General features: G+C 26.6%; 2 protein-coding genes and 1 non-coding gene across 3 annotated transcripts; 1 reads left to right on the top strand and 2 right to left on the bottom strand.

Moving 5' to 3' along the window:
- The first annotated feature begins 847 nt into the window (after window positions 1-847).
- LOC130669151 (integral membrane protein 2C) lies at window positions 848-6643 on the top strand. The gene is made up of 5 exons (XM_057471894.1): window positions 848-1118; window positions 2602-3138; window positions 3220-3334; window positions 3411-3557; window positions 5728-6643. The coding sequence occupies exons 1-5, from the start codon at window positions 1056-1058 to the stop codon at window positions 5844-5846; spliced, it is 981 nt and encodes a 326-aa protein (XP_057327877.1). The 5' UTR covers window positions 848-1055; the 3' UTR covers window positions 5847-6643.
- Window positions 6644-6690: 47 nt separating this feature from the next.
- LOC130669152 (serine/Arginine-related protein 53) lies at window positions 6691-13045 on the bottom strand. Its single transcript, XM_057471895.1, has 4 exons — window positions 12798-13045; window positions 12367-12692; window positions 6933-7141; window positions 6691-6850 (listed from the first exon to the last, which is right to left on the bottom strand). The coding sequence occupies exons 1-4, from the start codon at window positions 12869-12871 to the stop codon at window positions 6755-6757; spliced, it is 705 nt and encodes a 234-aa protein (XP_057327878.1). The 5' UTR covers window positions 12872-13045; the 3' UTR covers window positions 6691-6754.
- Window positions 9096-9167, bottom strand: Trnae-cuc (transfer RNA glutamic acid (anticodon CUC)). The gene has a single exon. It is a non-coding gene; the product is annotated as a tRNA-Glu (tRNA).
- Window positions 13046-14803: the final 1758 nt, after the last annotated feature.

The raw sequence follows: 14803 nt of genomic DNA, 5'->3' as shown, positions 1-14803 counted from the left end.
TGACTTCAGTATCATATACAATTTTTATATGATGGTAAAGTTAGCGGATATCTGACAATTTTTAAAACTTTTGAAATAATAATTTGAAATGTTTATAAAAAAATGCATGTTGAGAGAATTCAAAATTCAGTACATGCATTTTTTTTTTAATTATTTAATTTTTTTATATGTAATTTAAAAATTGTATGTCTGCTACATTTACACTCATCAATTTTATTCATGAGTGTGAATGTAGCAGCCATCAGACAAATTTAAAATTATGAATAAATAGAGTAAATAATTTAAAAAATAACATATATAAAAAATTCACTTACTAATTTAAAAATTTTTTAAATGCACATTTTTCAAAATTCTATTTTATTAATTATTTACTCGGTATATTAATAATTTTAAATTTGTCTGATGTCTGCTACACTCACACTCATTTTTATTCACACATTCCAACTTTATTAAATTTATAAATATATTTATATTTACGTATTTATTATTTCTCAATCAAATGATATGAAATACCTAAAATATTATGTAACTTATTTATATTTTTTAAATAAATGTAAAATTAAATTTCCGAGTAAACGAAAAAAAATATTTGTAAATAAAAAAAAATTTAATTATCGTACGCAAAAAAAAATATGACAACTAAGAAACTTTTTTAAAAAAATTTAAATCTTTATGAAAAAAAACATTAGAGAAAAATTTTTTAATAACATCTACTATTTTATTACATTTGCGCACGCGCGTAAATTCTTGATGACTAGATTATACCTATATATGTATGTTTTGTGTAGGTATATAAACATTTCAATGAGTGGGGATTGTGAGTGTGGAGAATTTTCGCATGTAGTAGTGGGGGTGTATTCAGACAGGCGCGAATGTCACTCGATCAATCGAATTCAAGCAGAGTGTTAACGTGTTTGTGAATTATATACTAAAATTATATTTATTAAGGAGTATTATTAAATAATTATTTATAATACTCATTGAGTATCATAAAGGTTTTATATATTTTATTGTGAATGTAAATTGTTTATTATTTTAATAAATTAAACGCCAAGATGACGGTCATCACAAAAGCCATTGGTGAAAAGAAGCCTGCAGATAAAATGGAGCAGCCATTGGTTTGTATTTATCAAGACAATGGACTCATCAATTTTTACCATTTATTTATTTAAAATAATTATATGGGATTCTATATTCCATCTCTTTTTTTTCATTTTTGAATTTTTAAATTCAATTTTTTCATTACTGCTAAAATTACTCCAAATTATTTTTTTTTATAAATATTTTGATCGTTAAAATAAATTGAGGCCTCATCATTTGCGTATATATATATATATATATATATATACATATATATTTTTTTTGTACTCTATTGTTGGAATTAATAAACGAATTAAGTAATTATGTAATAAATATAAGTAATTAATTAATACTTTGACTATAATTTAAAAGTTAATTGACCATAATTGAATGCGACGTTTTTTTTTCCTGCTGTAATGAGAGATAAGTCTTTTAAATGATAACGACAGCAATCATTATAATGTTTCGTATCATTTACGTATAAATCCCAGGGCGTTGTTAGAAAACCCAATGATTATTTAATTTTATTTAATTTATTTAAAAGCAAAAAAACAAAATTTTATTTGATGGATAAATGAGTGTGAATGTAGCAGACATCAGACAAATTTAAAATGAATAATAAATAGAGTAAATAATTAATAGAATAATATTTATAAAAAATGCACTTATTAATTTTTTAATTTTTTAAACGCGCATTTTTTAAAATTTGATTTGATTAATTATTTACTCTATTTATTTATAGTTTTAAATTTGTCGGATGTCTGCTACATTCACACTCATGAATAAAATTGATGAGTGTAAATGTAGCAGACATACAATTTTTAAATTACATATGAAAAAATTAAATAATTAAAAAAAATAAAATTAAAAAAAAATGCATGTACTGAATTTTAAATTCTCTCAACATGCATTTTTTTTATAAACATTTCAAATTATTATTTCAAAAGTTCTAAAAATTGTCAGATATTCGCTAACTTTACCATCATATAAAATTGTATATGATACTGAAGTCAGTCGACGTCCAATAATTTTTTGATTTTTTTTTAAACAATAAATTATTGAAAAAAAAATATTTTAAAAAATTGCACCTATAGTTTATTAAGTTTTCTACATGTGCATATTTTTATATTTATGTTTTTTTAAAATTAAGTCGTTGAAACAAAAATTCGAAAATTTTTAACTGTCTGTGCAATTAGTAAGTGCTTTTTTTTTGACAGTAGTTGGCAGATATCTGACAGTTTTTTAAATTTTAAAACAATAAAGTTAAATTGTTTTTAACAAAAAAATTAAAAAATTGACTTTTAGAAAATTCTAAAATCAGTTCATTAATTTTTTTAACTGTTTTATTTTTTTATATGGATTTTAAAAATTGTCTTATGTCTGCTACATTTGCACTCATATTTTTTAAAAAATTATTTGCTCCATTTATTTATAATTTTAAATTTGTCTGATGTCTGCTACATTCACATTCATGATGGACAATCATGATAAAAAATATTTATAAAATATATTTTCCAACAGCACAATCCCCAGGGTGATGTAGAATCACAACGTTCTCAGCAACAACAACAGCAACGAGATAATATGGGCCGACATTCACACTATTTTATTCTACGAAGAGCTAATTTCGCTTCAAAGTCTATGACATTGTATTGTCTATTATTTACAGCACTATTGGGAATGAGTATTGGTGTGCTTGGTGGTATATGTATTTACAGACGGTATGCTCGTGAACAGATGCATAGATTCCGTACTGGATGGTACAGCATTCCATATGAACGTATGGATAATAAATTACCGTTTGTTAGCGATGAATTGTCAGCTGGTGTACCATCTGATAGTGATCTATTTAAAAGTCTTGCTCGAGATACTGAACAGGAAGCTCTTGTTCTTGATAGATCAGCGCAAAATACTATACGTAATTTCTTTCAAGATTCTAGCAAAGACTTTTTCCAAGAATGCTTTGAAATGGATTTAGAAAATGGACATTATGAAGGAATTGAAGTACCAGATTTCCGTGATGGTCGCCAAGGACGTTTTATTCACGATTTCAACATTGTATATATTTTTTTTTGTTATTTAATTAAACTCTTTGTTTAAATGTTTTGTTTTTGTCAATTGTTTTTTTTTTGTTTTCAGAATCTTACCGGAATAATTGATCTTGATGGTCATTCTTGTTTTGTTATGGCACTTGATCGTGATAAAGTTTTACCACCAAAAAATATGTATGATTTATTAAACAAAATGTATAATGGTAAATAATATATTTCAAAATATATTTCCAATTTCCTTTGCATTGTTTGTAAATGAGAATTTTTTTTTTTTTTCAGGATATTATGAAGTAAATACTAAAGTAGTACGTGAAACAATGAGAGCTGTATTTCCAGCTATCTGTGATCGCTCTACCGTAGGAACATATATTGCACGTGAATGTAAACAAATGCCAATATATACTCTTGAGAAAGTAAACAATACCGGTAAGTATAAAATATAAGAGGACGCTCCATGCCAAATCGGACGGTTTGGAGAGTTTGAATTTTTGATTTGACGATTTTTAAAATATTTTTTTTGTTTCTATTGAAAATAACATGAAGGTTTTCAAATTTTCTTTGACGATATGGACAAGAGATTTTTTTTTTTTCATTTTTTACCCACAAATTCTTGAAAAAATTGACCAAATTGTTTATTAAGAGATTTCTAGAAAACAAATCGGATAAATTGTTAGAAAGTCGTTATCCTTGATTTTTAAATTAGAAAATTTAAACAATTATTTTGAAACTGAAGGTTTTCTATTTTTGTGAAAAATTTTAAACTTAAACTTATATTCATTTAACTATTTTTAAAACCAGTCACGGGATTTTAGAGATCGTTTTTTTTTTAAATTTGAAAATAGGGACATTTATTTTTTAAATCAATTAAAACTAATGTTTTTGTGATGACATATAGGGTAGAGGTACCGTTTTTGGCCACTTTAGGGCCAGTTTTGGACACTTAAAAAATTCAAATAAAATAATCTGTAAAAGACCCAATAACACAAACAATTTTTTAAATATGTCTAAAGATACTTCTATTCCACTATTAAAATGGAAGTTTTATTTTACACTTTTTCATTAATTAAAATAAAGGAGTAAATGCCCAAAAATGGAGCAGTGGCCACAAATGATACCTCTACCCTATAACTAATAAACAAACAAATATTTTCACAAATTAAAAAAAAAAGGTGTACTCTAAGATACTATTGTTAGACTGGTCTGAAAAATCGCTATATATAGAAATTCGGGATAAAAATTTTTAAGTAAAATAAACAATCTTCAGTTTCAAAACAATTATTTAAATGTTTATACTCAACATTCAAGTGTAAAAATACTTGCAATAATTTTTTTGATTTTTTTCTCTGAAAATTGTTTCAAAAAAACTTGGAAAAACATTGATTTCATTAGATGTATCTTTTAAAAAGTTGTGTTAAAAAAAATGAACCTCTTGAACGGCTGGTCAAAATTTTTCAACCGTTCAATTTGGCCTAAAATATCTCATACAGAATAGAAGTACCGTTTGTTGTCACTGCTCCATTTTTGGACAATTAATACTTAATTTTAATTAATGAAAAGGTATTGAAAAAAAATTCCATTATAATAGTGTAATAAAAGAATTTTTGAATATATTTAAAAAATTAATTATGTCATTGCGTATTTTACAAATTCAGGGTGGCCATGAACCGAGAAAACCGGGAATATCGGGAATTATCAGGGAATTTAATGCAACCGGGAAATATCATGGAAATGTCAGGGAATTTCGAAAAGTATCCAAGAATTAAATTGTATCAGTTGAAAATTAAAAAAATTTCAAATTTTAAAGTGATTTTCAACAGATTGTAACTCGAAGGAAAATGGTCATACGACAAAAACAAAAAAGGCAAATTGTAGCTTCAAGTGTCTAGTTTTCTTATCTGGTCTGTATAATTTTTTATTACGTGCGGTCCGGAGTAATCCTAAGAAAACTATCGAAAAACAAATTTACCAAATTTTTACTCGTCTTAAAAACGGTCTTCTAGCTTCAAATGAATGTTTTTCGATAATTATTATTGATTTTTGATTGCTCCGGAACCGTGCATAATAAAAAAATTTAAAGACCATTTTCCTTCGAGTTACAAACTGTTGAAAATTACTAAAAAATTTGAAATTTTTTTATTATTCCTTAATTTTTGTAACCAGTGTATTTTGAATTTATTTAAATCATAAAATTTTTTATTAAATATTTTAACTTATACATTTTTACCATCGAATAATCAAAAGTAGGCAATATTCATTTATTTTATTGCCATTTTTTATGGTTTCTCGCATGATTTAATTATCAAATTTAATTATTAAAAATGAAAACATAATAAAAACTTTGAATATCTAAATGATACGAATAAAATTTCAAAATCAGGGAAAAATGTGAAAAACTTTACTGGAAAACGGGTAAATATCAGGAAATTTTGAAATCATTTCTTTGTGACCACCCTGAAATTATTTTATTTAAAATTTTTAAGTGGCCAAAACTGGCCCTAAAGTGTCCACGAACAGTACTTCTACCCTATATTTAGTTTATCAATAATTTGTTTATTCTAATAAAATAATAACTAATTAATCAATTTTTTTTTAATAGGTATAGTTAAGCGTAGTATTGATGGCGTTATATTTGGGCATTTTGCTGGTACAAACATTATCGAATATGATATATCAAATATGGCTGAAGTACAAGAAAAATCACGTAAAGATGATTAAATATTATACTAATAAATTATTCACGTAATATATGTTGCAGTAGAACATTTGTATCCCACTATCCCCTCCGTATCTAAGTCAAAAAATTTAGAAATTTTATATGACAGTTATATTATTAATGTAGAGCCGTCACAATACGATCAATTTTATTTTACTTTGAATTACGTTTGAATTTTATATTAATTTATCAAGTAACTCATACTTGAGAAAACGATCGTAACCATGAGCTACATTGGGCAGGATTAGTAAAAAAACATGACACTTTTACTAGATGTAGTCTCATTTCACGTGTGATTGATCAGTAATACATCTCTAAATAATATAAAAAATTTATTGATCATGTTATTTTTTTTTCCAAATGCATAATTATTGACGTAGTATAAAAAAAGCATAAATTTTTTTATTTTATTAATAATCATGATCTATTAATTGTATATATTGAAAGTATTTTGTTTTTATTATAATTTTTTATATACTTAAATTTTAAACCAAACGATAATATTTTGCGTATTTTAGCGTCATAATTTTTGGACAGTTGCATGAGTCCAACTTGCCAAATTGACGTAAAGATAAAAATAAAAAAATTTATACTATATGCACTTAATCGGGATCCATTCCATAGATTTAAGATAAAATATCCAAAGTATAATTAGTTTAAAAATAAATTATTGTGGTAATAAAATGTAATTTATAATATTTAAATAAATGTATCTCTTATAACAAATTTATAAATGTAAAAGTGAAAAAATATTAATAAAACACTGTAAAGTGATAAATAAATATTGATGTTAAATATATGATAATATTTATTCTTTTTATTATTAAGATAAAAAAAAAACAAATCTTTATTAATTGCTTTAGTTATTTATTAATAATGAAAAAATTATAATATACTTATTTTCCAATTGTCAAGTAATAGACATCAAATCAGACATAGCTTTTTGTCGTAAATTGTACAATTTTTTCACCCATTTATCAAAACGTAGTGTTTGATCCATAAAAATCTATAAAAAAAAAGAAAATTTTATTATTTATTAATGAATGATTAAATTTTATTTTTATTTTTTTATATATTTAAATACTTACAGAACTGTGAAATATACTTTCAGAAATAGTTGAAGGACTTGACATTATTGGTACTTTAATATTATCAGATGAAATATCAATTATGATATTTTTATTTATTTTTTTTTCTTTAGATTGCGCATTTGATGTGAATTTTTTTTGTACAAAACTATCAGCGTTTATTTCTTCTAATACACTTTCTTTAATTCTTGGTTCTATAGAGAATTCATCTATAAAATAAAAAAAAATTTTAATATTTTTATGATGTACATTACTGCCTTTTTTATCACCGGTTACGCTTCCATTAATTGTAAGATTCTATTTTTATATTATAATAAGTTTTTAGTAAATTTCATAGAAATTTATCTTTTGCATTTGTCCTCATGGTGGAATTCTCAAAGACTTTTGCCATAATTCATCACAATTCATCGAGTAGGTTCCAAAAATACCACTGGTTCAAAAGTTTATGTATGTATGTATTAGATATGAAGTGGGAATTAGATATGAAGTGGATTATGTGAAGTTGGCTACAGAATTTAGGATTTTTTCGAGTTGGTTAGTTTTATTTGGTGGTACACTATAGATAATTTGGAAACCTAATTAGTGGCTTCACCATGTGAAAACTACAATCAAGATGGTAAAGAAGTATAAAATATGGATATCAAAAAGTGGTACTCAACCGCTCTGAAATTACTTTCTACTTATCTACTTATTTATGATTTTTAACTTCCCGCTAAGAAAATTGGAAATTTTCAAAAATTCGGGAAGTTATTGGTTTCGGTCCGATTTTCGAAAATCGAATTTCTAAGAGATCTTGACGTTTTAAGCTTCTAGGAAGCTATTCTGACTAATTTCACGATGATGTCCGAGTGTATGTGTGTACGTACGGAAGTGTGTAAATACCTGTAACTTTTGAACGGGTGAACCGATTTTGAACTTTAAGGTGTCATTCGACGCGGCTTGTCAATATCTTGAAGCTGTAAAAAATTGAGCTTCATCGATAGGGCTCGTTCAGAGATATTCCAAAAATAAAATTTTTTCACTTTTTTTGCCACTCCAACCGTCTTAATCGGTCCATTCGTTCACGAGATATCGTTGATTAAAAAATTAGTGAAAAACGTTTTTTTTCAGATATCTACAGAAAAATTGAATCATTCGATTTTAAAATCTATTAAGCTCTAGAACTTAATAAAACGCGTCGATTGCCGCCTCAACCATCAAAATCGGTTAATTCGTTCGCGAGATATCGTGGGAGAAAGAAATGCTAAAAAATGTTTTTTTAGAAAACAATGGCATACAAAAGTATTTTCGAGCTCGAAAATGTATTCACCATTATGTTTTCGAGCTCGCTGAGCTCGAAAACAGCGGGAAGTTTTGGGGCTGGTCCGCAGGGTTAACCGATAGACCGATTTTTTTTTTTTTTTTATATTAAATTATTATTTAATTTTATTGAATTAACTAATTAAATTTTAAGTTAATTCCAATTCAATTTATAGTTATGAATTTGTATTTGATTTATTAGAAATAATATAATTTGATAAGAAAATTAAATTTTCGTAACTTTGAAGCAGAATTCGTTTTTTTTTTTTTTTTTTTTTTTTTTTTAAAGATATGAGATTAATTAATATTGGAATACAAGAATTCCAAAATTATGAAAATTATTTTGTTTTATTTTTTAAAATTAATTTTTGTGTTAAATGACCACACGCATGCGCGTTATTACATTAGGTGCAATTTTTTTAAATTGCTGAAAGCAATAAACATAAAGTTTCGGTATGTCAATATCTATTATTTTTTGGAATAAAAAAAACATTTATTAATGTTCTTTACTGTATCACTGAATAATATTAAATACATAAAAAAATATAAAATCATCATTCCCAGAAATCTTAAAATATTGTAAGATTATTTTAGTAGCAAAACCGTAGCACGTAGCTCATTTTAAATGATTTGGTTATCGATAACTTAACAACCGTAAGTCATAAAGAAAAACGAGAAAATACTTTTATGTTCAGAATTGAATACTCTATCGATCTATGAAATATTTCACCGTTACATTTTCTTTATTAATCTTTTATTCATCATTTGTTGATCTTTTATAAAAAAATAAAATTACTTTTGAATTTTATATGGCAAGATTTATAGTTAATCATTCAGAAAATCAATTTCTAAACAAAAAAAAAATTCCGATACCGGGAATCGAACCCGAGCCTCCTGGGTGAGAGCCAGGTATCCTAGCCACTAGACCATATCGGACTGTGACCGCTGGTGAAGTTATTAACGATATCAATGTGAGTCTATTTGAAGATTATGAAATACAATAAATATGTCTGCCCTGTCATGACAAAACGACGTATCTCAAAAATTATAGTTTCGAGAAAATAGCGTTTAATGTTTTAACAGAATTTGAGAACAACTTAACAAAAAAATTAATTTCTGTTATGACAAAACGCTGTAACTCGAGATACGTTTTTTGTATCGTAAGAAACTAATGCTTATTTTGATAAATAGATGAAATTGTTATGACAAAACGCTTTAACTCGAAGAATTAAATTTCCAATGCAAAAAAGATACGTTTTTTTTCATTTCTTTTATACGCACATTTGATCAATATTATTGGCATAATTAATTAAATTAGTAAAATTTTGGTGATACCCTATGATTAAGTGACACTAAATAAACCTTTTTAGCTTTGCTACGACAAAACAGCGTATCTCGAGATACGTCGTTTTGTCATAACAGGGCAGATGTGTGTGTGTGTGTGTTGAGCTATCCGGCCCTATACTATATTCCGTTCAATTTGATCTATAACTTATTGAGCCACACCGTCCATTGTACGGTAATACACCATTTAAATATAGTGGAAACCTAAACATGCAAACATGCAAATAACCTTCTCAATAAGACAATTTATAGATAAATTGAGAAAAATATAACTTTTTAACTAATGAACCGATTTGGATGGTTAAGGCGGCAATCAAAAAAGCTTGTTGGCCATCAACTTTTCTAAATGTTTTAGATTATTTGATCGAGTAGACTCGATAATATTGGCGAATTACGATAAAAAAAATCGGTCCATCAGTTGACCCTGCGGGCTAGCCCTAAAACTTCCCGCTGTTTTCGAGCTCAAGAACCTCGAAAACATTATTTTGAATACATTTTCGAGCTCTTCGAGTAAATATTACAACCAAATATTACAACTAAACTTATAAAATACGCAGAAAAAAAGGATTTCTTGTCGCAAAAAATTTTAATTTGCACTAAGAAATTTTATTATCAATTAAATACAAAAAATGGGTAATTGTTGACAATAGCGACTCCACGCATTTTCCAAAGTTCCAAGTGCTTACACCTAAAAGATCTATAATTAAACTTTTTCCACGTGTTCTGCTACACGGCGGAAATAATTTTCTGTATGTATTTATGTCTTTAACACAAGATATCTATTCGAACCTTGTAACTAAAGTGTGCAAAATTGATAAAAATAACACAAATTATGCAAATTTTCCCAAAAATAAATTTAATAAATTTTCTAATAAATATAAATAATTAATTTTATTAATACCGTAAGATGGACGGTGGCGATAGAAAGGTCTAACTAAGAGTTACAAAGATTTTTTGAACTCTTGTATAGTGAAAATTGGCATATTTCTGTTATTTCAATACACTAACAGTGTACAACAGCTCACCTAATATTTTGTTGCAAGTAGTTTGGACGGTATCCGCCTTCCTTTGCTGGTATAGTGTCTGGCTGAAGCCCACAACACAGTTTTACGCCGGTACGTACTAGTAAGAGATGTAGTCTAAGGCAAGAGTGCGTTAACATAGCCCTACTGACGAGTCTGTTAACGTACTTAGGACGAAACTACAGAAATTATGGCAAATAGGCATTAGGGTGTCCGTTATTTACCAAATTAGATTTTTTTACTTGGGTATGATATAAATCATATATTTGTGATCCAAAAATAATAAAAAAAAATAAAAAAGTTTATTCTAATGCCGTTTAACCCTGCCTAAGTAATGATACATTCTCATTTCAGTACAATGAGAAAAATGTAATTACTTGCTTAAAAATGAGTGCACAATAATGGCTAATACATATTTTTGTAGGAAATTTCCCGCTCTTCAAAAAAGGTCTCTTATGTTTTTTTTGTGAATCCAACTGTTTAAGAGATATTGAAGGTCAAAGTTAGATTTCTTTAAAAAAATTTGCGTTTTTGTTTGAAATTTTATAACTCTCTAACACCTAGACATAAAATTAAGCGCTGTTAACTTTCTTGTAGGAAATTTATTGGTTTTCAAAAAAGGTATCCAACACTTTTTCCCTAAATCCAACCATTTGAGTGATATCGAAGCTCGAAGTTGATAGATTTAAAAATGAATGTTTTTCGATTAAAATTCTATAACTCTCCAGCAAACGAATATTTATGTAGGCTTTTAACAGCTTTTCGTCGGAAATTTACCGCTCTACAAAAAAGGTCTTCATAATTTTTTTGATAAACTCAACCGTTTAAGAAATATTTAAGCTTTAAGTTGAAAGAAAAGTTTCACAAACTAACACAAAATTTTGCTCTGATGATATAAAAAATTTCTTTTTTTTCGAGCTTAAATATCTCACAAAATCACTAAATTAAGCTAATTTAATACCTTTTAATTTAATTTATACCTTTTAATTTATACCTCTGGTACGCACTTGCAATTTATTAATGCTCAAATAACACTTAAATAAGCAATTATATCTTTAATCCACCGACAAATGCCAGAGAATGAAACAAGTCTCTTGGCAATTTGAATATTTTTGGTTTTTTGCTTGATATAAACAGGTGGAGCCGCGATTCTAAACAATTACCAAAAATTGTCTTGGGGCGAGAAAAGATTTTTTTGATCAAGAAATAATTCCTGGCATCAAGTAATTTTTTCTAGTTCTAAATAAATTTTTGTTTTCAATTCACGATGCAAGAAATTTATTGGGGTAAGTAAAAATTTTCTTTAGGCGAGTAAAGATTTTTTGTGTCAATGAATCCTTTTTTTTTCTATGCACACTTTTTTGGCTTTGAGAATCTTCCTAAAACCAAAAGGGAATATAAAAATATGTCATTTTGGAATAAGTAACACGATATAAATAATATATTCAGTGACATTCAGTCATATTTAGTGACAAAATAAGTAAAGTACTAATTTGTTTAAAGAAAATAAATACGATCGTCTTTTTTCTCGCGTAGTTTAAATGTAATTCGAATGATATAGATAAATCTATTTATCTCAATACTTGGCAATTAAAAAGAGTTTAAAGTATGAAAAAGCAGAAATTCAAGTCAAGACCTATCTAATGATACCAATTTTAATAACATCAACTAATTCTATCATATAGATATGGCGGAAACAAAATTTTCCTTGTTCTCTTAATAATATAGAAAGATTAAAAAAAGAGTTGAAAATATACACATATATTTACCTTTGACAGAAATACTGACAGTTTTTTCTAAAGGAATCTTGATATTTGACTGAGAACTACTTGAACGACTTGTTGATTTTTCTCGAGATTCTGATCGTATCTTTTTATTATTTAATCTATCAAGTGATGTTGACTTTGATCTTCGTCTATCTTTATACCTGCGCTTGTCTTTATTTTTAGAACTTCCTGGTGATGACTTATAATTGCTTTTAGATCTTTGATTATCACGGCTTCTTGAACGAGATCTATAACGACGTCTCGATTTAGAATATTTTGAAGATCTCTTATGATGAGAGGAACTGTCAGATGATTCTGAGCTGGTTGATCTGTTAATTAAATAAAATTAAAGTTTAAAATAATAATCAATCGCTCTGTAAATCTAAATGGACTGAATTATTTCAAATCAAAATGATATATTTATTATATTTAACCTGGATCTTCGATAATGTTTTTTTCGGTATTTATTACTTCGATCAGAATCTGAATCACTTGAATATCTTGCCATTGTTTATTGATATTTATTTATTTATTTATTTATTACAATTTATTTAATTAATGAAAAAACAAAACTTCTTATTAAATCTATTATTTATTTTTTTTTAATGTTCGAAAAAATTAAATTATTAAAACCTCCGTTTTAAGGTTAAGAAAAAAAAACCAACACTTGATATTTTTACACAAAAATATTTATTTCAGAGATTGTAGAGAAAAAAAGTAATAACTGTCATCAAAGTAAGTCAACGTTCAAAACAACTAGATGCCGCCACTTGTATTGAATAACAATCTGATTGTAACTTGTAATGTTTTGAGTTTGTGTCAGTTAGTGGAGGGTAGAAGAGAACGTTTTCTTATCCTCTATGGTATAGTTTTGTCTCATTCTATTTATACAGGGTGGCCACAAAGAAATGGTTTCAAAATTCCCTGATATTTCCCGGTTTTCCAGTAAAGTTTTTAACATTTTTCCATGATTTAGAAATTTTATTCGTATCATTTAGATATTCGAAGTTTTTATTATATTTTCATTTTTAATAATTAAATTTGATAATTAAATCATGCGAGAAACCAGAAAAAAAGGGCAATAAAATAAATTAATATTGCCTACTTTTGATTATTCGATGTTAAAAATGTATAAGTTAAAATATTTAATAAGAAATTTTATAATTTAAATAAATTCAAAATACACTGGTTACAAAAATTAAGGGATATTTGAAAAATTTCAAATTTTTTAGTAATTTTCAACAGTTTGTAACTCGAAGGAAAATGGTCGTACAATAAAAACAAAAAGTCAAACTGTAGCTTCAAGTGTCTAGTTTTCTGATCTGGGTCTTTAAATTTTTTTATTAGACACGGTTCCGGAGCAATTAAAAATCAATCATAATTATTGAAAAAAATTTATTAAAGCTCGAAGACCGTTTTTAAGACGAACAAAAATTTGGTAAATTTCTTTTTCGATAGTTTTCTTAGGATTACTCCGAAACCGCACATAATAAAATAATTCAAAGACCAGATCAGAAAACTAGATACTTGAAGCAACAATTTGCCTTTTTTGTTTTTGTCGTATGACCATTTTCTTTCGAGTTACAACCTGTTGAAAATTACTTTAAAATTTGAAATTTTTTGAATACCCCTCAATTTTTATAACTAGTGTATAATTGAAAATTTTTTAAATTTTGAACTGTTACAATTTAATTCTTGAATACTTTTCGAAATTCCCTGACATTTCCATGATATTTCCCGGTTGCATTAAATTCCCTGATAATTCCCGATATTCCCGGTTCGTGGCCACCCGGTTATAGGTCAAATTGTGGAGGGTAGAGGTATACTGTTCCCGTGTTCTTCCTGAAACTTTATCACGATTTGAAGTCGATTTAGAGAAAAATCAATTTCAAAACGTCGTAAAAGTGTTAAATCGATTCAGATTATTTTTAAGTATACAAAAATATTAAATTTTTTTTTCCGTATACCTCTGCCCTCCATAGGTCAAATTTTATACGATCCTGAAGTTAGAAGACAATTAACCATTTTCGGATTTTTTTTCTTAAACGAATCAATTAAAAAAAAAAAAAAAAAAACTAAAAATATGCACATGTAGAAAATTAAAAAAACAATAAGTGCAATTTTTTTAAATATTTTTTTTTTCATAGTTCATAGTTTTAAAAAAAATCAAAAGATTATTAGACGTCGGTTAACTTTAATATCATAAATTTTATTATGAATATATGGAGGGTAATATTCAGAACCCTAAAAATCGTGTGAGATTCCAATCACGCGCCGTTAGCTATGAAGGGAAAAAAATCCCAATCACACTTACTATAGGCCCAACCATTTTATTACATGTTACATACTGGAAAAGCTCAAGTGGGTTTTTCCCAGTTTTTTTAGTCCCAAGTGAGTACACGTATCAATAGGGTATAATTTATATGAAAATGAGAAGTTG

Source organism: Microplitis mediator, chromosome 5 (genome assembly GCF_029852145.1).
Source record: "Microplitis mediator isolate UGA2020A chromosome 5, iyMicMedi2.1, whole genome shotgun sequence".
Lineage (NCBI taxonomy): Eukaryota > Metazoa > Arthropoda > Insecta > Hymenoptera > Braconidae > Microplitis > Microplitis mediator.
The sequence above is the reverse complement of the archived record's forward strand: the minus strand, read 5'-3'. Positions and strand labels throughout refer to the sequence as shown.